Source organism: Arachis stenosperma, chromosome 6 (assembly GCF_014773155.1).
Source record: "Arachis stenosperma cultivar V10309 chromosome 6, arast.V10309.gnm1.PFL2, whole genome shotgun sequence".
Classification (NCBI taxonomy): domain Eukaryota; kingdom Viridiplantae; phylum Streptophyta; class Magnoliopsida; order Fabales; family Fabaceae; genus Arachis; species Arachis stenosperma.
This window is the reverse complement of record NC_080382.1, coordinates 81,854,217-81,878,916: the sequence shown is the minus strand read 5'-3', so window position 1 is coordinate 81,878,916 and position 24,700 is coordinate 81,854,217. Positions and strand designations below refer to the sequence as shown.

Below are 24,700 nucleotides of genomic sequence, written 5' to 3'. Positions count from 1 at the left end.
ACGAAAGTATGACCCTTTTTTATATGCATTCTTGTGATTCTTAAAAGAGTTATCTTGCTTGAACAATAACTTGAAAGTAAATTCCTCCTAAATCACAAATTACATGAACTTATTGGGATTTGTGACATATAATCTTGTTAGCTTTGGGCAATTAGGGTTTTTGTAGCCATAAAATAATTTTGAACTTAACCCTCTAATCAGAATCAAGTGACCACGACGGTGGTGGTTGATGAAGGTTAGAGGAGACTAAGTCACTAAGACATTAGAGTTTAGTCAATTATAGTTTGCCATGATATGAATCTTGCATTGTTAAAATAGTTGGCAAGAAAACGTAATCCAGAAAAAGTAAACATCCTATTTTCTCTCACTATTTTCACACCAAACTCATTATTTGCTTCCTTTATTCTTGTTCTACTGTTTAATGCATTTTAAAACCCACCAAATCAACTTTTCTATCTGTCTGACTAAGCCAATCAGCTGACCATTATTGCTCAGTTCCTCAGTCTTCGTGGAATTGACCCTCACTTACCTGAGGTATTACTTAGACGACCCGGTGCACTTGCCAGTTAGTTTGTGGGTATTCAAAAATTCACGCTAATTTTTTGGCACAGTTGTCTGGGACTGACGGTAATTGACAACTACCAGTTGTCTAGTTGCTTAGATTAGGTATCTTTCTTAGTTCTATTTGTTTATTTCTCTTTTAACTTTCGAATTAGGTCTTATTTATTTTTCATTAATTTCTAAAATTAAGTTTGGTATCCCCTTAGTAATTTTCATTTTCTACAATTTTCAAAAACCTTAGTAATCTTCCATGTGTAGTTTTCGAACTTCTAAGTTTATTTCCCTTTTTAATTTTTCAAAAATTTTTGTTTATTTAATCGCTTTATTTTATTTTATTTCTTTTTACATAGGATGTCTCATTGAGAGTTCTCTATACTCTGACAAAGAGACTCTAACTTTGCTTTGTTTACTATTTGTGTGTGCAGAAATAGGCGGACGTTCATCATGGATTTGCATGGAAATGGACAGCCTAGAAGGACCCTGGGGTCATATACTGCTCTCACCCCTGATTTTTATGGGAAAAGTATTGTTGTACCCTCTATTGGAGAAAATGATTTTGAGCTAAAGCCATAGCTGATTACTCTGGTGTAACAAAACTAACAGTTTCACGGGCTCCTTCAGGAAGATCCCAGTCTTTTCATTTCCAACTTCCTACAGATTTGTAACACCGTGAAGACTAATGGAGTGAATCCTAATGTCTACAAGCTCGTGCACTTCCCCTTTGCTGTGAGGGACAGAGCAAAGCAGTGGCTTGATGCACAACTCAAGGAAAGCGTGGACACTTGAGATATGGTGGTTAACAAGTTTTTGCACAAGTTCTTCCCTCCTCAGAGGTTGACCAAGCTAAGGACAGACGCTTAAACCTTCATGTAAGGAGAAAATGAGTCCTTCTATAAACACTGTGAGAGGTACAAGTTGATACTCAAAAAATGTTCTCCTGACATGTTCACAGACTGGATCAAGGTGCATGTTTCCTATGAAGGACTCTCTGATATAGCCAAGATGTCTTTGGACAGTTCTGCAGATGGTTATTTGCACATGAAGAAGATGCCTGAAGAGGCTAATGAGCTTATTGAGATGGTTGTCAATAACCAGTACTTATACTCTTTTAAGAGGACTTTAACGAAGACATGAGTCATGGAGGTTGATGCAAGTGTAAACTGTCTCTCAACGAATTTCCTTCGGCAAGTTTACCGAATTTGTCGTCAAGTAAAAACTCACAATAGAGTGAGGTCGAATCCCACAGGGATTGATTGATCAAGCAACTTTAATTAGAAGAATATTCTAGTTGAGCGAATTCAGAAATTGGGTTGAGATTTGCAGAAAATAAAATGGCAGAAATGTAAATGACAGAAAAAGTAAATGCTAGAATTAAAGGGCTGAAAGTAAATGAGGGAAAGTAAATTGCAGAATTGTAAATGGGAATGGGGTGTGATGTGTGGAAAACGATCCAACACAAAACTCACCGGCAAGTTTACCGGGTCGCATCAAGTAATAAAACTCACGGGAGTGAGGTCGATCCCACAGGGATTGAGGGATTGAGCAATTTTAGTTCAGTGGTTGATTTAGCCAAGCGAATCAAGTATTGGTTGAGTGATTTTGTATCCAACAGTAAATAAATGACAAAAAATGTAAAGGGGAAGGGTGAATTGCAGAAATTAAAGAGAACTGAAAGTAAAAGAGCTGAATCTTAAAGAACAAGAAATTAAATGACTGAAACTTAAAGTGCAAGAAATGTAAATTGCAGTAACTTAAAGTGAAAGAAATATAAATTGCTTGAATGAAAAAGGGAGTTGAGGATTGGGAATTCAGAATTTAAGCAAAGGGAAATTAAATTGCAACAATTAATAAAGCAGAAGTTAAATTAGAAGTAACTAGAATTCAAACAGGAAGGAAATTGAATTGCAGCAGGGGTTCACAGAAGAACCAAAAGAGAAATGGGATCTCAGGACTCCAGAGACTAGATAGCAAAGTCTAGATCTCAATTGCCTTCCCAGAATCAAGTTCACAAAGCAATTAACACGAAATTTAAGAGGAAGCAGTAAAGGAAATGTAATTGAACTCAATTTTGCAAAAGATGAATTAAAGAGATCTTGAATGGAGATTGAGACAGAAATTCCTCAATTCTTCACACCCAAGACTCAAACAAGAAAAGTAAAAATGCTCCAACAAGAATGAGGAAGAAGAGAGATCAATTCTCCTCCCCAATTCTCTGAAATCTCAGTTCCTAGCTCTCAATGAAGTCTCCAAATTCAAAAATCAAAAGAAGGTTTAAAAATCAAAAGTCCAAAAGAAGATCCTAATTACATCAAACTATCTCCTATCTATACACTTTCTATTCTTGGATTTTGGAATTTGGATGGGCTTTTGATTTGGTGAAGAATTGAATTTAATTGGATTTTTAATCCAATTTCAGCCCATTAGAAAGTAGCTCCCAGGAGGCTGCCCTGCCCTTGTAGAGGGCAGGGCAGGAAATGGTGCGTGCGGCCTTGTGCGTGCGGGTTGGGTGTGTGTGGTGCTGCAGGATGCTGCCCTGTCCTTGTGGAGGGCAGGGCAATGTGCCAAAGGTGAGGTTCCAAGTTCGAAACTTGGTGGAGGCACACGCTGCTTCTTTTTCTTTGGTTTTCTTGGCACTAAAGTAATGCTTAGTTCCTTGTTTCCTCATGGTGCCGTGTTCGATCCTGGGAGAATGAAAGCAAGCTAATTTTTGCTTGATTTTATTGTGCTTGAGCGCTACTCCTTTCCTCTTGCTCATGAGTTCGAACCTTGTCGCAAGCATTGGTAGGCTTTTTCCTTGAATTTATTTCTTTGATGAGCCCAATATTTCTCTTGAGGAGGGCAGGGCAGAGTTTTTGCTCTCCTTGATCCTTAGCATCAAATTGTGCTCCGCCTTTGTTGTGGGCAGGGCAGTGTTGCCTCTCAAAGCTTGGTTCATTATGTTGCCCTCCTGGAGGGCAGTGTGCCCTTGTGGAGGGCAATGTTTGCTTCCTCCCTTCCATGCGCCACACTTCTTGTCTCTTAGGCCACGCTTTCTTAAGCCATGCTTCCTCTTTTCTTCTTTTCTTCACCTACACGAAACCAAAACAACCAATCAAAGTATCTCTAAATTCATAAGGTTTATAATTCATTAAAAATCAATTAATTCTTGCTCAAACCTCATGATTTAGCATCAATTTAATGGTGGTTATTTGATTTAAAGAAATTATGCATTTTCATTCCAAATCACTTACTTAGGATGCAAGAAAGTGTATAAAGGTTAGTAAAACAAGTGAAATTAGCTTGAAAAATGGGTATATGATGACCTGTCATCACAACACGAAACTTAATTCTTGCTTGTCCCCAAGCAAGCATCAAAGCTAAGAGAAAATGAAATGAACAAGAAAAGAAAACATATCCTTATTAGGCATATAGCAGAACTTGATTCATGGAGTTTTTATGCAGACAATGATAACTCAATTATTGTTGCTGTTACATAATATACATTTTTCCTCAAAGGCTTACTAAACTTGCTGTTATAAGGTTTATTCTTTCTTTGCTCCCTTGCTAACTTTTCTTTTCTCATGTTGCTTATCAAGCTTATTATTCTTTGAAGGCTTGGTGTCTAATGTTGAAGTAGTAGCCTTTGGCTTTATTTTTACTCAACATCTTTCCACCACAGACACATGGCTCACTATTTCTTCCTAGGATCATTGATGCCCAGCATCTCTTTGGATAACTAAATGTTCTGTATCTAGGTTGCTGTTTATTGTGGACTTTCAATTGGCCATCCCAAATCAGTTGATCTAAGTGACCGGGTTTTGAAATACCCCTCAGAATTTACTTATCCAAGCATATCCTAGTACAAGAACACCACAGGCATGTGTCCTAGGGTCCAAGCTATTGGTGTCCAGCCTTTATTCTTTATTTTTCTTGCCACATTGGCTTTTTCTTCTTCCTTTTCTTTCTGTTTTTTTTTGTTCTCGAGGGCTTTTTCTTTACTGATAAGGACCTTTATAATAGCAAGCTAGCTTACGCTTCAATGAAAATGATACTATGCAGCAATTATTTCATGAGTTATGCATTTAATCAGACACATATACCACCATTAACTTCCATTCTACTTATGCAACATTGGATATTTACTTTTCAATTCAAACAATTCTCTTTTATTCAAGCATATGGGAGACAAAACAAAATTCAAGCTAAGTGATGAATGACAAGCATTATGCAGATTAGCATACGTAATCAAACAACTTCACCTGCAACTAGATAAACACTTTAGCAGGATATATAATGGTTCCCATGTTCAAAACAATACACAACAGCAAGGATTAAGTTTAGATACAACCTTTGAAGTTGTAGCCCTTTGGTTCTTCCTTCTGTTATGTTTTCTTTGAGTTAAGATGCACCATATCTTCAATTGTTGACTCATGTCCTGCATAATTCTCAAAGTTGCTTGCTTCTCAAGCCCTTAAGTGCATGGTTAGTACGCATAAATTGAGTGTGGCTTTTGGATTTATTTAGGTGTTGGAGACACCAAACTTAATTGCTTGCCACTGCCTCTTATGCAACAAGTTAACCATATGTGAAACCTTGTGTCCTTGCTAAAGGTTATGGAATTAAAGCTAGAAAGCAGTTAAATAGTTGAATAATTTGTTTGATTGCTTGGAGCTAGCATTATGCAAGAGGTGAAAATGTGTTTTTAAATGAGATTTTTGGTGAAACACCAAACTTAGAATCTTTCATTCTCCCTTAAATTGTTTTGGTGTGCAACACCAAACTTAGCTCCTTGCAATGCATACCAATTATTCAACATTTTATTGAAAAAGCTATGAAAATAAAACTACCTCAGGTTGGGTTGCCTCCCAACAAGCGCTTTTTTATTGTCACTAGCTTGACATCTTTTGTTTTCACTTCAAGAAGGATTTAGATTCTGAACCTCTTTTTCCTTGTCCCATTGTCCTCCTAGGTATAGCTTTGCTCTGTGACCATTGGCTGTGAATCGACTCTTTGTTGCTTCGTCTAGCAATTCAATACTCCCATAAGGAAAGACCTTAGTTACCAAATATGGACCAGTCCACTTAGATTTAAGCTTGCCAGGGAATATCTTGAGTCATGAGTTGTACAAGAGTACTTGTTGCCCAGGTTTGAATTCTTTCTTCAAGATCTTCCTGTCATGCCACCTCTTGGCTTTTTCCTTGTATATCTTGGTATTTTCATAGGCTTCTAGTCTAAATTCATCCAGCTCATTTAGCTACAACAGCCTTTTCTCCCCTGCTGCTTCAGAGTCAGGGTTTAGGAGTTTAGTAGCCCAAAAGGCTTTGTGTTCAAGCTCTACAGGGAGGTGACAAGATTTGCCATATAATAGCTGAAAGGGGGACTTCCCAATAGGAGTTTTGAAAGCTGTCCTGTACGCCCAGAGTGCATCTTCCAACTTCCTAGCCCAATCCTTTCTTGTGCTTCCTACTATTTTCTCTAAGATTTTCTTTAATTCTCTGTTTGCCAATTCAGCCTGCCCATTAGTCTGAGGGTGATATGGTGCGGCTACTTTATGAATAACTCCATATTTATGAAGAAGTTTCTCCATTTGTCTGTTACAAAAATGACCACCACCATCACTAATAAAACCCTTGGGTACTCCATATCTAGTGAAGATATGCTTCTTGAGGAATTGAAGGACAATTTGTGCATCACAGGTAGTTGTGGCTATGGCTTCCACCCATTTTGAGACATACTCCACTGCTACCAAGATATATCTGAAAGAATAGGAAGGGGGAAAGGGTCCCATGAAATCAATGCCCCATAGATCAAATAATTCTAATTCCAAAATAAAATTCTGCGGCATCTCATTCCTTCTTGTCAATCCTCCTGCTCTCTGGCATTCATTACATTGGTGAACAAACTCTCTGGTATCTTTGAAAATAGTTGGCCAATAGAAACCACTTTGTAATATCTTTGCAGCTGTTCTTTCTGGACCAAAATGTCCACCATAAGCTGAGCCATGGCAATGCCACAATATATCTCTTGTTTCACTTTCAGGGACACATCTCCTAATCACTCCATCAGGACATCTTTTGAACAGAAAAGGTTCATCCCACAAGAACTTCCTTGCTTCATTGATTAGCTTCTTCACTTGTTGCTTTGTGAATTCTTGAGGTATCTTCTTCCCCACTTTGTAGTTTGCTATGTCAGCAAACCAAGGTGTTTGTTGGATCTGCAATAGGTGTTCATCTGGGAAGCTTTCATTCACAGGTTGTGAGGCTTCTTGAATTGTTTCATGTGGTAGCCTTGACAAATGATCGGCAACTCGGTTTTCAGTGCCTTTCCTGTCCCTTACCTCAATGTCAAACTCTTGTAGGAGTAGTATCCACCTGATAAGTCTTGGTTTAGCATCCTGCTTTGACATCAAATACTTGAGGGCAGCATGGTCAGTATAAACCACAATTTTAGATCCTATCAAGTATGATCTAAACTTATCTAATGCATAAACTATAGCTAACAATTCATTCTCTGTTGTGGTGTAATTTTTTTGAGCCTCATTCAATACCTTACTTGCATAATATATGACATGATGCAAGTTTCCCTTCTTTTGTCCAAGTACAGCACCAATTGCAATATCACTTGCATCACACATGAGTTCAAAGGATAGTTCCCAATCCGGAGGTGTGATAATTGGTGCTGTTGTGAGTTTGTGTTTTAAAGTTTCAAAGGCATGCTGGCAATTTTCATCAAAAACAAAAGGATTATCAATCATTAACAGATTACTCAAAGGTTTGGCTATTTTTGAAGAATCCTTGATAAACCTTCTATAAAATCCTGCATGCCCCAAGAAACTTCTAACAGATTTCACATTAGTTGGTGGAGGGAGCTTTTCTATAATTTCCACCTTTGCCTTGTCAACCTCTATCCCTTTTCTTGAAACTTTATGACCAAGAACAATCCCCTCAGGCACCATGAAATGGCACTTCTCCCAGTTCAAAACCAAATTAGTTTCTTGGCACCGTTTCAAAACAAGGGTTAGATGTTTCAGGCAAGTATTGAAATTGTCACCAAAAACAGAAAAGTCGTCCATGAAAACCTCCAAAAACTTTTCGACCATATCTGAAAAAATGGAGAGTATACACCTTTGAAAAGTGGCTGGGGCATTGCATAGTCCAAATGGCATTCTTCTATAAGCAAAAACTCCAACTGGACATGTGAATGAAGTCTTTTCTTGGTCCTTTGGATCTACCACTATCTGATTATACCCAGAATAGCCATCCAGGAAGCAATAGTAAGCATGGCCGGCCAACCTTTCAAGCATCTAATCAATGAAAGGAAGTGGGAAATGATCTTTGCGTGTGGCATCATTCAGCCTCCTATAGTCAATACACATCCTCCATCCTGTCACAGTCCTTGTGGGAATGAGTTCATTTTTCTCATTAATAATGACTGTCATTCCACCCTTCTTTGGTACCACTTGGACTGGGCTTATCCATGAGCTATCGGAGATAGGATATATTATCCCTGCATTCCACAATTTCATTACTTCCTTCTGGACAACTTCCTTCATTGCAGGATTTAACCTTCTCTGAGGTTGAACTACTGCTTTGGAATTGTCCTCCAGGAGAATTTTATGCATACACACTGCAGGGCTAATACCTTTCAGATCATCAATGGTCCATCCTAAAGCATCCTTGTGAGCTCTGAGTACATCAAGAAGCTCTCCTTCTTCTTTCTTTGTCAGGGATGAATTGATGATTACTGGGAAGCTCTCTGACGTGCCAAGGAATGCATATTTGAGATGGGTAGGCAATGGCTTCAGTTCTTGTTTTTGCACTTCTTCTTTTTTGCTTGGTTCTACCTCCTTGTCAATAGAGATCTCAGCTGCGCGTTCCTCTACTGTTTCTTGATTAATTTCTTCTTCTTGCTCATGCTGATTAGTGTCTAACATTTCTTCCACCAGGCTCTCTATCATATCCACTCTCAAGTAATCTTCTTGCTCAGGAGGGTGTTGCATTGACTTGAAAACATTTATGATCATTTGCTCATTGTGTACTCTGAAGATCATTTCTCCTTTTTCCACATCTATAATGGCTCTTGCAGTTGCTAGAAATGGTCTTCCCAAGATGATTGAATTGTTTCCTTCCTCGTCGGTGTCTAGGATCACAAAATCCGCAGGGAAGATAAACTTTCCAACCTTCACTAACAGATTTTCCACAATTCCATTGGGTGTCTTGATTGATCTGTCGGCCATGACTAGTGACATCCTGGTGGGTTTGAGTTCTTCTATAGCAAGCTTCTTCATCATGGACAGGGGCATTAAGTTGATACTAGCTCCAAGATCACAGAGAGCTTTGTCCAAGGTTAGTTTGCCTATGGTGCATGATACTACAAAACTCCCTGGATCTTTAAGCTTTGGTGGAATTCCTTTTTGGAGCACAGTGCTACATTCCTCACTGAGCATTACCGTCTCCTTCTCGTTCCAGTCTCTTTTCTTATTGATGAGCTCCTTTAAGAACTTGGCATATAGAGGCATTTGTTCCAATGCCTCAGCCAAAGGTATGTTGATTTCCAGCTTCTTGAAAATCTCAAGGAATTTAGAAAAGTGTTGGTCCTTAACCTCTTTGTGGAATCTTTGGGGATACGGTAGTGGAGGTGTCAAGCTTTTCTCCACTTGATGTTGTCTTGGATTTGGTTCTTCCATGATCTTCTTTTCTTTTTGTGGTCTGTTTTCTTTTTCTTGAGGTTGATTCTGAGGCTGCTTGCTTGCTGTTGCATCTTCATCATTGGCTTCCTCTTTTTTAACTTGTTTCTTGTCACTTTCCTTGGGCTTCTTGGTGGCTTCTTCATCTTTCAGCAGGATTTTTCCACTCCTTAACTGTATTGCCTTGCATTCCTCTTTTGGATTAGGAATGGTGTCACTTGGTAGTGAGTTTGATGGTTTTTCAACAAAAATCTACTTGGAGATTTGTCCAATCTGCCTTTCTAGGCTCTTCATGGAAGCTTCTTGGTTCTTTGTTGTCAATTCTTGGTTCTTCATCATCTTCTCCATGAGCATCTCTAGATTAGTAATCCTTTGAGAGTCTTGTGAGATTGGTTGGATTTGGGGTGTTGATGGATGATGGTAGGTGTTTTGGTTAGTTGGGTGGTTATTGGGTGGGTAATGGTTAGAGTTGGGATAAGTGTTTTGTGGTTTTCTGTATGTGTTTTGGTTAGTGTTTGGCTGGTTGTTGTGATTTGAGTTTTTCCAATTGTTTTAAGTTGAGTTCCTTTGCCATGGCTGCTGAGTTTGATTGTGGTTGTCTCCCCATCTGAGGTTGGGATGGTTTTTCCAAGAGGGATTGTAAGTATCACCAAAGACTTCATTTGTTCCAGGATTTTGGTTGTGCATGTATTGGACTTGCTCTTGCTGTTGCTCCTCTTGATTTTCTTCATTTTGCCCCCAAGCAGTTGGTGGTTGGCTTGTGGCACTCACTGATGCAACTTGAAGGCTATCAATTCTTTTGGCCATTTGCTCAAACTGTTGTTGAATTTGCTGCTGCATCATCTTGTTCTGAGCTAAGATTGAATCCACTCCTTCCAACTCCATTACTCCTCTCCTTTGCGATGGTTGGTGTTGCCTTTGGTGAGCAAAGAAATATTGGTTGTTAGCCACCATATCAATGAGGCTCTAAGCTTCCTCTGCAGTTTTCATCAATTGCAATGATCCTCCAGCTGAGTGATCAAGTGCCTCTTGAGCTTTCAGAGTAAGTCCTTCATAGAAGTTCTGCAACTTATCCCACTCAGTAAATATTTCTGGTGGACATTTCCTTAGCAGAGCCTTATATCTTTCCCATGCTTCATATAAATTCTCAGCCTCCATTTGAGTGAATGTTTGCACCTCAGTCTTCAATCTTATGATCCTTTGAGGGGGGTAAAATTTGGCTAGAAATTTGCTCACCAAATCATCCCAAGTGTTGATGCTTTCCTTTGGAAATGTTTCTAGCCATTGAGTAGCTTTGTCCCTGAGAGAGAATGGAAAGAGCAGCAACTTGTAACTGTCAGGAGGTACACCATTGGTTTTGACAGTGTCACAAATTCTCAAGAAGGTAGATAAATATTGATTCGGGTCCTCCAAGGGCCCTCCTCTAAAGGAGCAATTATTTTGGACCAATGTGATGAGTTGTGGCTTTAGTTCAAAGTTGTTTGCATTGACATTAGGGGTAAGAATGCTACTCCCACAATGTCTAGCATTTGCAAATGTGTAGGAAGCCAGTACTCTTCTTTGTTGTGGGTTATTATTGGCCCCTCCTTCTGGTTGATTGGGATTTGATGGATCTCCTTCCATTTCTTGGAATTCCTCCTCAGATTCTTCCTCTCCAATAACGTTCTTCCCTCTTTCAGCTCTTCTTATTCTTCGAAGAGTTCTTTGGTCAAGTTCAGAGAGAATAGGGGAAGCTCTTCCTGTACCTGACATACAAACACACAATAAGAAACACACAGATCCAGAAAACCAGTGAAACTTCAATCTATTGCTAGAATGAAGTTTTAGTTAGTTTAAGCAAAAATTCAAACAGTTAGCGTGTTAGTTAAAAGAAATAAAGAAAAAGTGCTTGATCTAGACATCCACTTCACTTAATCATTGTCAATCTATTTCAATCCCCGGCAACGGCGCCAAAAACTTGATGTGTGGAAAATGATCCAACACAAAACTCACCGGCAAGTGTACCGGGTCGCATCAAGTAATAAAACTCACAGGAGTGAGGTCGATCCCACAGGGATTGAGGGATTGAGCAATTTTAGTTCAGTGGTTGATTTAGTCAAGCGAATCAAGTATTGGTTGAGTGATTTTGTATCCAACAGTAAATAAATGACATAAAATGTAAAGGGGAAGGGTGAATTGCAGAAATTTAAGAGAACTGAATGTAAAAGAGCTGAATCTTAAAGAATAAGAAATTAAATGACTGAAACTTAAAGTGCAAGAAATGTAAATTGCAGTAACTTAAAGTGCAAGAAATATAAATTGCTTGAATGAAAAAGGGAGTTGAGGATTGGGAATTCAGAATTTAAGCAAAGGGAAATTAAATTGCAACAATTAATAAAGCAGAAGTTGAATTAGAAGTAACTAGAATTCAAACAGGAAGGAAATTGAATTGCAGCAGGGGTTCACAGAAGAACCAAAAGGGAAATGGGATCTCAGGACTCCAGAGACTAGATAGCAAAGTCTAGATCTCAATTGCCTTCCCAGATCCAAGTTCACAAAGCAATTAACACGGAATTTAAGAGGAAGCAGTAAGGAAATGTAATTGAACTCAATTTTGTAGAAGATGAATTAAAGAGATCTTGAATGGAGATTGAGACAGAAATTTCTCAATTCTTCACACCCAAGACTCAAACAAGAAAAGTAAAAATGCTCCAGCAAGAATGAGGAAGAAGAGAGATCAATTCTCCTCCCCAATTCTCTGAAATCTCAGTTCCTAGCTCTCAATGAAGTCTCCAAATTCAAAAATCAAAAGAAGGTTTAAAAAACAAAAGTCCAAAAGAAGATCCTAATTACATGAAACTATCTCTTATTTATACACTTTCTATTCTTGGATTTTGGAATTTGGATGGGCTTTTGATTTGGTGAAGAATTGAATTTAATTGGATTTTTAATCCAATTTCAGCCCATTAGAAAGTAGCTCCCAGGAGGCTGCCCTGTCCTTGTGGAGGGCAGGACAGAAAATGGTGCGTGCGGCCTTGTGCGTGCGGGTTGGGTGTGTGTGGTGCTGCAGGATGCTGCCCTGCCCTTATGGAGGGTAGGGCAATGTGCCAAAGGTGAAGTTCCAAGTTCGAAACTTGGTGGAGGCACACGCTGCTTCTTTTTCTTTGGTTTTCTTGGCACTAAAGTAATGCTTAGTTCCTTGTTTTCTCATGGTGCCGTGTTCGATCCTGGGAGAATGAAAGCAAGCTAATTTTTGCTTGATTTTATTGTGCTTGAGCGCTACTCCTTTCCTCTTGCTCATGAGTTCGAACCTTGTGGCAAGCATTGGTAGGCTTTTTCCTTGAATTTATTTCTTTGATGAGCCCGATATTGCTCTTGAGGAGGGCAGGGCAGAGTTTTTGCTCTCCTTGATCCTTAGCATCAAATTGTGTTCCGCCCTTGTTGTGGGCAGGGCAGTGTTGCCTCTCAAAGCTTGGTTCATTATGTTGCCCTCCTGGAGGGCAGTGTGCCCTTGTGGAGGGCAATGTTTGCTTCCTCCCTTCCATGCGCCACACTTCTTGTCTCTTGGGCCACGCTTCCTCTTTTCTTCTTTTCTTCACCTACACAAAACCAAATCAACCAATCAAAGCATCTCTAAATTCATAAGGTTTATAATTCATTAAAAATCAATTAATTCTTGCTCAAACCTCATGATTTAGCATCAATTTAATGGTGGTTGTTTGATTTAAAGAAATTATTCATTTTCATTCCAAATCACTTACTTAGGATGCAAGAAAGTGCATAAAGGTTAGTAAAACAAGTGAAATTAGCTTGAAAAATGGGTATATGATGACCTGTCATTAGGGTGTTTGCTCATGAAAGTAAACGCAGAAATTAAAGAGAATGGGTGAGATCATAATTGGGGAGTTCATTGGGCGCAGAAGATGTTGCAATTCTCCGGATCAAGTTCATTTTCATCTCTTCCTCAATCAATGCACTCATTGATCTCCTTGGCAATCTTAATTGATTGAATTACAATTTCTTGCAATTCAATCTCTCAAATCTTGATCAATAGCCAATTCCTTGGTCAATTGCTCATGAGAAGACATGAAGTGTGGTCACTGACTATACCACATGCATTTCCCAAATCAAGTATTGAGAGGATTATAGTCACATATCCATCCAAACCCAATTTGGTCCAGCATGAGAAAGCATTTCTAGCTTGATCTCTTCATTCCTCTTTCAAGGTTCAAAAGAGATCCAAGTTTGAATAGTTTCTTTTCCAAGATAACTACCCAATTGGATGAAGATCGAAAGCTTTCAAGTAAAATCAAGAGAGAAGATAGAAGAAGAATAATGAAAACTAGTATTGATCCATCAATTTACAACAGAGCTCCCTAACCCAATGAAAGGGGTTTAGTTGTTCATAGCTCTAGAAAATGAAAATAAAGATGGAGAATACATCATGGAACTAGAAGAGCAGTGAAAGTAAAATACAGAGAGTAGTGTTACTTTCCAACTTCCAGAACTCCTCAAATAATTCAAAGCTACTCCTATATATACTACTCTTCTCAGCTTCTAGTTGGCTCTTCAAATCTTGGGCCTTTGGATCTTGAGTTTGAAGCAGTTCTCTTCTTTATTTGGGATTGGCTTTACTTGCAGAGAGAAAGTGTGAAGTGGGCAGAGACTTTAGCTCAGGACGTTAGGGGTGTTAACGTTTAGTGAAAGCATGAGTTCGAGAACGTTAGTGACACTCAACATTGTCACTAACATTCCAATGTACCCCTTTGCCTTACATTAGAGCCCACGTTAACTAGGTTAACGTGGCTTCTAACGTGGCCTTGCCAACCTTCGAGAACGTTAGTGACACTTAACATTGTCACCAACGTTCTAGTGTGCCCCTATGTCTCACATTAGAGTCCACGTTAACTAGGTTAACGTGGCTTCTAACGTGGCCTTGCCAACCTTCGAGAACGTTAGTGACACTCAACATTGTCACTAACGTTCCAATGTGCCCCTATGTCTCACGTTAGAGTCTACGTTAACTAGGTTAACGTGGCTTCTAACGTGGCCATTCTTAGCCATCCCCAACGTTAGTAACAATGTTGAATGTCACTAACGTTGGCTCATCTTTCACTCATCAACGTTAGCTTCCATGTGAACTAAGTTAACGTGGAAGTTAACGTGGCTCCTTGGGGGTTTTGTGGGTGCTTCCAACGTTAGTGACAATGTTGGGTGTCACTAACGTTGTCGACCTCCTTTGCCTCTTACGTTAGCTCCCACGTTAACCAAGTTAACGTGGGAGTTAACGTGGTACATTTCACCTTAGGCCAACGTTAGTGACAATGTTGAGTGTCACTAACGTTGGCTTCCTTCCCCCTTTTAACGTTAGAGGCAACGTTAACTAAGTTAACATGGACAAGTTAACGTGGACTCTAACGTGGCCACTTATGATCATTGGCCAATGTTAGTGATAATGTTAAGTGTCACTAACGTTGGCTCAAAGTCCCTTCTTCACCTTAGAGTTCACGTTAACTTAGTTAACGTGACTCTTAACGTGGGCAATGATGGCTTCGAGAGCGTTATTGGCAATCACTTTTCTCATTAACTTTGCAAGTTACCTCCCATTCCACGTTAGTGGTAACGTTAATTAGATTAACGTGGCTGCTAAGTGGTTCTTCCTTGCTTCCTTTGGTCCTGAAATCAAGCAATAGAATGCATCAAAGTTCTAATCCAAGTCATGGGTAATGCAACATACAATTTGTCACTAAACTCATGCAAAATCCTCATGAAATCATGTAAAATGCACAATGTATGCTTGAATCAAGGTGTAAGTAAATATCTATCCAAAATAGCTTATTTCCTAAGAAAATGCATGAAACTACCCTAAAAACAGTAAAGAAAAGGTCAGTGAAACTGGCCAAGATGCCCTGGCATCACAACACCAAACTTAAAGCTTGCTTGTCCCTAAGCAAGTACTGGAACAAGAGAATGATGAATGGAATGCCAAGAGAAATGAGTCATTCTTGTGGAAGTCATGTCACTGATTTTATGGTGGTTTCATGCATAGCAACTTAGGTTCATTCCATTTCTGGCTTTCAGACCTTTATCATGTCCTAAAACACTGACGTTGCTTACATCCCATGAGACTTTTATTGATCCTTTTATTGTCATTCCAGGGCTTATTTGTGTTCTTCAAGCTAAGTGCTCTGTAAGGGGGCAACTCTTTAAGATAAGCTTTCAACCAACACTCCTGAACCAGTTGGTTCAAGGTGCTAGGTGTTGAGACACCCCTAAGGACTTACTCCCTCAAGTCTCTCCCCCATACATACACACCACAGGCATCTGGTTCATTTATTTTCCTTCTTGAGACCTTAGTGTCCAGAACCTCTTTGTGTTACTAAATGCTCTGTAGTGAGGGTTACTCTTGATAGTGGACTTTCAGCTGATAATCCCGAGTTAGTTAACCCAAGTTACCAAGTGATAAGGCACCCCTAAGAGCTTATTCATCCAAGTAAATCCCTCACACAGGAACACCACAGACACATGCCTCAAGATTAAAACCATTGGTGCCTAGCCTTATTGCTTACTCTTTTTCTTTTGTTTTTCACTTTAAGTGTTCTTTCCCTTTCTCTTATTAGGATCTTGTTATTTACTTAGTCTCATGGGTATATTCAAAGTATAGTATTCAGGCCAGATAGTTGTCATCCCACCTTAGCAATAAGTAATGGTATGATGCAGTAACATTTAAGCCAGAAATCAAAGACCTAAGCAATAAAACTTAAAATGCAGAATTGAAAAGGTTTAAACTAATCATGGAAGCATGTTCTATTTCATACAAGATCTTCCTTATTTAAGCATAGAAAACGATGGAGTAAAGAAGGAACTTCGCCACCTTTTACTCTTGTGGCCGTCCATGCTCTCCTTCTTGCTTGTCCTCTTGGTGTTTTTCTTGAGTGCTTGTGCTCCCACTTCCTTTGCCTTTCCCAAGCAGTTTCTTCCAGAAGCCAGCATCTTCCATTTTCTTCTTTAGTGTGTCCTTCTGCTGTTTCACCTTCCTTTCTTCTTGTTCAACAAACTCTTTTTGGACCTCATCATATGCGGGAATGGCATAATGTAGATGATTCATATTGCTGGACATGTAGTTCAACCTGGCCTGAGTGTTTACGTTGAACTCCTCCCTATGTAACTGCCTTCCTTCATTTAGCACATTGAACTCATTGAATGATTTCATTTGAGCTAGTTGCCGCTGGTTAAGTTCTTAAAGGCGTTTATCTTGACGCTCTTGCCTCTCAGTAACTTGGTGGATGGATTGAGTGAGTTGCGAGTACTGCTCCTGTTGCTGCTCCATGTGTTATTTCTGCCACTCTTCTTGTTGTTTCATCCAGTTGGACTGAATGTGAAGTATTTGCTCTTGTCCCTCCATATGTCTCATTCCCAAATCCTCAATGGCTCTTAGAAGGTGAGTCATATTTAGGTTGGCTGGGTCATGATGCTCTTCTTGTTGATATTCTTCCTGGTGATATTCCTCTTGATGAGTTCCTTCCTTGGCTTTTTGCTTTCCTATATGTGGCCTTCTTTGTTGCTGAGCAGGTGTGGTATAGACCAATCGCTCGAGTGTAACTGGCCTCCCTGGGTTCACCCAGTCTGGATTGCTGTCCTCAAATACTACCTTGGCCTTGTTGCACAACCTGAGAATGGTGCTAGGGTACCAGAGCCTTGCACCTGAATCAGCCTTCTCAGCTGAATCTTGAATCCCCTCAGTGATGAGTTCATGCACATTGATCTCCCCACCCTGTACTAAGCAATGCACCATAGTAGCTCGATTGATGTTTACCTCTTAATTATTTGCAGCTAGTAGAATGGACCTCCTTACGAGTTCAAACCACCCCTTGGCTTCAGGGCTAAGGTCTCCCCTCTTGATGAACTTAGGTCTCCCATCTGCGTACCTCTCCCAATCAGCTGCTATAACACAGATGTCCGTCACTATCTCTGTGATCTCATCACTGTCAGGGCTTTTACTTATTCTTTCCTGATAGCTGGCCTCATCAAAATGAGGTGATTTCAGGTGAAGAGCTCTTGTTATGGCATTTGGGCTGAAATCCACATCCTTTCCTCTCACATAGCTTTTGAAGGTTGGGGCCTTGGTCTTGTCTTCTCTCACTACATTTGCATAGAATTCTTTGATGAGGTTTCTATTAATCTTCCCCTCTGGACTTGTGAGCAATTGCCACCCTCTCTCTTCGATTTTTTCCCGAATCTGTGGTGACTCATTTGCATTGATTTGGAAGATTAATTCTGGCAATATCTTTCTGACCCTTATCCGCTCAAATTCACGTTCATGAAAGGCAATTTTGAATCTCTTCTCATCGAATGGAACACTCTCCATGGGTACCTTTCTCTTTTGCCTCTTTGAGCTTGATCATGCCATGAATTTGAGTTGCTGTTTTGAGGTGATTTGAGGATACGGATAGGTGAAGAATGGGTTGGCTAGGACAAATTGTGATGAAGGGGTTTAGCACGCCAAAAGTATGAAGTGTGGAGAGTGGGGATTTGAATGTGAGGAGTGAGGCTGCACTAAGGTTCCCTTATATTGGGAGATCATGAGAGAACGAAAGGTGTGGATTGCAAGAATGGTTGCTTGATGGACGGTTGGGGTTGTGCATGAAGGAAGGACAAGGATCATCACTTAATGAGAGTGAATGGTTAGGTCTTCAAGGGTCTCCTTTCTTCAATGTTGCATGGCAACGTTTCCCCATGTGTTCCTTCTTGAGACAAGTGTGTAGTTCTCTTCATGAAGTGGCCGAACCTCCCCCATTTAATTGTCCAATCAATCCCCATCAATGCTCCTTTTCTTTTCCCTATAAAGATGAAATAAGAAAAGTAAAACATAATATTTAAAAAGACAATTTAGCCTTTACGGCTATAACTAATAAAGAAAAGAAAAGATTAGATTGTTTATTTATGAATTTCAACTAACTAACTAACTATTGGTGGGTCCTTATGTGCATTTTGGTGGCACCATGGGGTGACACCAAACTTAGTTTGGAGCACTGTGATGAAAAGTTTTTGTTCAAAGCTCCCAAGACTAGGATGCATCTTGGTTTGCTTTGAACACCAAACTTGTTCCTCACTATATGCTGCACAAGAAGGTTTTAACCAAGTGTTTGTCAAGGTTGGGTTGGAATTCATAAATGTTGACTTATTCACTATCTTCTAAAAGCATATAAAACATGGGTTGCCTCCCATGAAGCGCTTCTTTAGCGTCACTAGCTTGACGTTTCTCCCTCATCAGGGTGGTTGGTAATGCTTGAAGTCATCCCCTCTTACTGTGGACTTGTATCCATTGGTTGTATCAATGATCTCTACATGTTCCAGGGAAAGAACTCTGTTGATTGTGAAGACTTTAGGTAACTGAGATGGTACAGTGGGGAGATTAGGGGGGATATCTGGGAAGTAAGCTGAGATCACTCTATCCCCTGGAGAAAAGTCTTCCGTAGGGATCTTTTTGTTCCTCCACCTCCTTGGTACCTTCCTCCTTGTGTCTTTTGATATTGCCTTGCTCTTGATGACTTCTTCCTCTAAGGTGGTTTTGATGTTGTCTTCACATCCCTCTAGAGGTTTAGGTTCCTCCAACTTTTCCTTGAGCTGTGATGGTTGCTGTTTCCCTTGTTTATCAACCAAAGGGGTCTCCAGATAGGTTGGGTGTACTTCAGTGCTTGCTTCCTCCTTCAATATCTCATTATGATCTTTGCTTGGTTCCTTGTGCTCTTGGTCTGCTTCTTGTGAGAATTTGAAGATATTAAAGCTGAGTCGTTCATCATGGATCCTCAATATTAGCTCCCCTTGCTTCACATCTATGAGTGCTCTGGCTGTAGCTAGGAAGGGTCTCCCCAATATGATTGGGTGAGTGTGACTCTCTTCCATGTCCAGGATGACAAAGTCTGTTGGGAGAAAGTATTTCCCAACCTTTAGCAACACATTTTCCACCACTCCTATTGCTTGCTTTTGAGTCTTGTCAGCCAGTCTGATGACCACATCTGTGGGCATTATCTCATTGATTTGCAGCCTCTTTACCAAGGATAATGGCAGTAAGTTGATGCTTGCCCCCAAATCACAGAGTGCTCTATCGAACATTGTTTCTCCTATGGCACAGCGGATGTGAAAACTCCCTGGGTCTTTTCTTTTTGCAGGCAACTCAGGTTGAATAAGGGCACTACATTCCTTGTTCAACACTATAGTTTGGCCTCCTTTGAGTGAGCTTTTCCTGGGAAGAAGTTCCTTCATATACTTGATGAATGCAGGCATTTGTTGGATGGCCTTGATGAATGGTATGTTCACATGCAGAGATGCAAACAAGTCTAGGAACCTTGAGTATATTCTCTTTCCCACAGCACCATTGAGCAGTTGGGGAAATGGTGCATAGAGCTTAAGCAACTCCTGTTGTGAGATTTCTGGTTCTTGGTGATCTCTATCCTCCTTCTCTGTTGAGTTGTCTTCAGGCTGTTGGGAGAGTTTGCTTTGCTTGTCTTCATCCTCTTGATCACTCGTAGTGATCATTTTGCAATCTTCCCATCTTACTTTCTTTGCTTTTCCTCTTGGGTTTTTCTCTGTATCACTTGGGAAGCCATCAGTAGATTTGGGAATCTTCTCAGCTAAGCATCCCACTTGGAATTCGAGCTTCTTGATGGTTTCTCCCTGGTTCTTAATATTGGCTCGTACCTCCTCTTTGAACACCTTGTTTTCTTGAATCTCTTGGCATATTCCTTCAAGTAATGTTTCAATCTTAGAGAGTTTGTCATCAAATGATGGTGGATTGGGAGTAGAGGTGTTGTTTTGGTTTTGATATGGGTGTGGAGAAGTGTTGTTGTGGGGATGCTGATATGTCCTCTGTATGAATTATTGATGAGCTGCATTGTTGTTGGAGTTGTAACGTCTCTGGTCTTGGATTTGATCTTGCTGATTCCCCCACCCAAAGTTTGGGTGGTTCCTCCATCCAAAGTTGTAGGTTTTGGAGTATGGATCATGGTTCTGTCTAGGTTAATTCCCAATATAGTTGGCTTGCTCAAGATTGCCCTCTGCCTCTTCATCCATTCCTTCTTGGGTTGTTGGTGAAGTGGTGATGGCTGGCACTTAGTTCCTCTCCATCTTCTTGGTGAGGTCAGCTAGCTGCTTGGTGATCATCTTGTTTTGGGCTAACAGTGCATCCATGTGGTTTAGCTCCATTACTCCTCTAGTGTTACTTCTTTCAGAGGCATAGAAGTAGTCATTCTCAGCAACTGTTTTGATGACATCTATGGCTTCTTCAATGGTTTTCTTCTTGTTCAAAGAGCCTCCTGATGAATGATCCACAGCCTTCTTTGACTCATAGGAAAGACCTTCATAGAAGATGTGAAGTTGGACCCACTCATTGAACATCTCTGGTGGGCATCTCCTTGTTAGTCTTTGAACCTTTCCCAAGCTTCATAAAGTGTCTCCCCATCTTGCTGTCTGAATGTCTACACTTCAGTTCTCAGCCTATTGATCCTTTGAGGGGGTTAAAACCTTGCCAAAAACTTATTCACCACCACCTCCCAATTTGTCAGGCTTTCTTTTGGGAATGATTCAAGCCATTTGAATGCCTTGTCCCTGAGTGAAAAAGGGAACAAGAGCAGCCTATAGACATCCTGGTGGACTCCATTGGACTTCACTGTGTCACAAATCCTCAAGAAGGTGGTCAAGTGTTGATTCGGATCTTCTTGAGCACCTCCTCCAAATGAGCAATTATTTTGCACAAGAGTGATGAGCTGAGGTTTTAGCTCGAAATTGTTGGCATGTATGGTGGGCTTCTGAATGCTGCTCCCACAATTTCCAAGATTAAGGAGGGTCCTCTCTGGTTCAGAATCGAAGGAAGTTAAAGCCCCGCTTCTTCTCTCTGTCATACAACCAACAAGTACAAGCAAGTAACAATATGTGCAGATAGTATTGCTGTCAGAATTACTATTAGTTGTGAGTGGTGCAATATATCAAACAGTTAGTGGGTTAGTGAAATGAATGGTAAATAACAAAGAACACGAAAGAGTAGAGGGGGAAGGGAAGAAGTTAACTAAGACAGAAAGTAAATTACTCAAACAGAAAATTAAATCAACAAACAAACAAAAAAATGCTCAATCTAGTGATCTCCTAATTTAATCATTGTTGACGCACAATCAGTCTCCGACAACGGCACCATAAACTTGATGCAAGTAGAAACTGTCTCTCAACAAATTTCCTTCGGCAAGTGTACCGAATTTGTCGTCAAGTAAAAACTCACAATAGAGTGAGGTCGAATCCCACAGGGATTGATTGATCAAGAAACTTTAATTAGAAGAATGTTCTAGTTGAGCGAATTCAGAAATTGGGTTGAGATTTGCAGAAAATAAAATGGCGGGAACGTAAATGACAGAAAAAGTAAATGCTAGAATTAAAGGGCTGAAAGTAAATGACTGAAAGTAAATTGTAGAATTGTAAATGGGAATGGGGTGTTTGCTCATGAAAGTAAAGGCAGAAATTAAAGAGAATGGGTGAGATCGGAATTGGGGAGTTCATTGGGCGCAGGAGATGTTGCAATTCTCTGGATCAAGTTCATTTTCATCTCTTCCTCAATCAATGCACTCATTGATCTCCTTGGCAATCTTAATTGATTGAATTACAATTTCTTGCAATTTAATCTCTCAAATTTTGATAAATAGCGAATTCCTTGGTCAATTGCTCATGAGAAGAGATGAAGTGTGGTCACTGATTATACCACATGTATTTCCCAAATCAAGTATTGAGAGGATTATAGTCACATATCCATCAAAACCCAATTTGGTCCAGCATGAGAAAGCATTTCTAGCTTGATCTCTTCATTCCTCTTTCAAAGTTCAAAAGAGATCCAAGATTGAATAGTTTCTTTTCCAAGATAACTACCCAATTGGATGAAGATCGAAAGTTTCAAGTACAATCAAGAGAGAAGATAGAAGAAGAATAATGAAAACTAGTATTGATCCATCAATTTACAACAGAGCTCCCTAACCCAATGAAAGGGGTTTAGTTGTTCATAGCTCTAGAAAATGAAAACAAAGATGGAGAATACATCATGGAACTAGAAGAGCAGTGAAAGTAAAATACAGAGAGTAGTGTTACTTTCCAACTTCCAGAACTCCTCAAATAATTCAAAGCTACTCCTATATCTACTACTCTTCTCAGCTTCTAGTTGGCTCTTCAAATCTTGGGCCTTTGGATCTTGAGTTTGAAGTAGTTCTCTTCTTTATTTGGGCTTGGCTTTACTTGCAGAGAGAAAGTGTGAAGTGGGCAGAGACTTTAGCTCAGGACGTTAGGGGTGTTAACGTTTAGTGAAAGCATGAGTTCGAGAACGTTAGTGACACTCAACATTGTCACTAACGTTCCAATGTACCCCTTTGCCTCACGTTAGAGCCCACGTTAACTAGGTTAACGTGGCTTCTAACGTGGCCTTGCCAACCTTCGAGAACGTTAGTGACACTTAACATTGTCACTAACGTTCTAGTGTGCCCCTATGTCTCACGTTAGAGTCCACGTTAACTAGGTTAACGTGGCTTCTAACGTGGCCTTGCCAATCTTCGAGAACGTTAGTGACACTCAACATTGTCACTAACGTTCCAATGTGCCCCTATGTCTCACGTTAGAGTCCGCGTTAACTAGGTTAACGTGGCTTCTAACGTGGCCATTCTTAGCCATCCCCAACGTTAGTGACAATGTTGAGTGTCACTAGCGTTGGCTCATCTTTCACTCATCAACATTAGCTTCCACGTTAACTAAGTTAACGTGGAAGTTAACGTGGCTCCTTGGGGGTTTTGTAGGTGCTTCCAACGTTAGTGAAAATGTTGGGTGTCACTAACGTTGTCGACCTCCTTTGCCTCTTACGTTAGCTCCCACGTTAACCAAGTTAACGTGGGAGTTAACGTGGTACATTTCACCTTAGGCCAACGTTAGTGACAATGTTGAGTGTCACTAACGTTGGCTTCCTTCCCCCTTTTAACGTTAGAGGCCACGTTAACTAAGTTAACGTGGACTCTAACGTGGCCACTTATGATCATTGGCCAACGTTAGTGATAATGTTAAGTGTCACTAATGTTGGCTCAAAGTCCCTTCTTCACGTTAGGGTTCACGTTAACTTAGTTAACGTGACTCTTAACGTGGGCAATGATGGCTTCGAGAGCGTTATTGGCAATCACTTTTCTCATTAACTTTGTAAGTTACCTCCCATTCCACGTTAGTGGTAACGTTAATTAGATTAACGTGACTGCTAAGTGGTTCTTCCTTGCTTCCTTTGGTCCTGAAATCAAGCAATAGAGTGCATCAAAGTTCTAATCCAAGTCATGGGTAATGCAACATACAATTTGTCACTAAACTCATGCAAAATCCTCATGAAATCATGTAAAATGCACAATGTATGCTTGAATCAAGGTGTAAGTGAATATCTATCCAAAATAGCTTATTTCCTAAGGAAATGCATGAAACTACCCTAAAAACAATAAAGAAAAGTTCAGTGAAACTGGCCAAGATGCCCTGGCATCAGAGGTGGATGCTGTAGACGCACTTTTTTCTCAAATCAAGCTCTTATCTCAACAAATGATCCTCATTACTCAACATTTAAGTGGGATGCAAAGTTCAGTTGCTAATGTTCAACATGTTCCTCCAGATACTTCTTATGATATGAGTGATGGATTCCCTCAAGGTGAGACATGCAGTTATAGCTAGTACATACCCGGGCAAGTCAATTACATGGGGAATTTCTCCAGAACTCTTAATGATTCCACTTATCCTCAGACTTTTAATCAAGGATGGAAGAATCACTTAGACTTTGGGTGGGGAGAGTGATGCATGATAAACTACTATTTTACGGTTTATCCTGTGCTTAACATAGTGGATTTTATCCATTATTCTCACATTTATTCATACAATTCGCATGTTTTATATTTTCCTTCCTGATTTTGTGCTATGATTGAAAACATGCTTCTTTGGCCTTATATTTGCTAATATTAATCCTCTCTTATTACCATTAGATACCGTGATATGTGCGTTAAGTGAATACAGGGATTACATGGCAGGAATGGCTTGGAGAACAGAAAGGAAGCATGCAAAAGTGGAAGGAATACAAGAAATTGATGGAGCTACAAAGCTGTCAGCCTGACCGTCTCGCACTAAATTGATCATAACTTGAGCTACAGAGGTCCAAATGAGGCGGTTCTAGTTGCGTTAGAAAGCTAACATCCGGGACTTCGAAATGATATATAATTTGCTATAGTTGCTCTGAGGATAAGTGACACGAACGCGTGCATCACACGGATGCATCGCATCTGCGAAAATCAGGGTGTTTGAATTCGCAACCAACGAATTCTGGGCTATTTCTGACCCAGTTTTCGGCCCATAAATCACAGATTAGAGGCTATAAAGTAGGGCAATGCATCCATTCATAATACAACATTCATAATTCACAATTTTAGGTTTTAAATGTAGTTTTTAGAGAGAGAG

At 40.0% G+C, this 24,700-nt stretch overlaps 1 protein-coding gene across 1 annotated transcript; it reads right to left on the bottom strand.

Annotated features, from left to right (window-relative positions):
- Nucleotides 1-18,475: 18,475 nt before the first annotated feature.
- On the bottom strand, nucleotides 18,476-19,744 carry LOC130934235 (uncharacterized). Its single transcript, XM_057863822.1, has one exon. It carries the CDS (start codon nucleotides 19,742-19,744, stop codon nucleotides 18,476-18,478), a length of 1,269 nt encoding a protein of 422 aa, XP_057719805.1.
- Nucleotides 19,745-24,700: the final 4,956 nt, after the last annotated feature.

Bases quoted from the DNA above. Each gene is read 5' to 3' on its own strand.
- LOC130934235 (XM_057863822.1), bottom strand. From the start codon at position 19,744: ATGATCACTACGAGTGATCAAGAGGATGAAGACAAGCAAAGCAAACTC.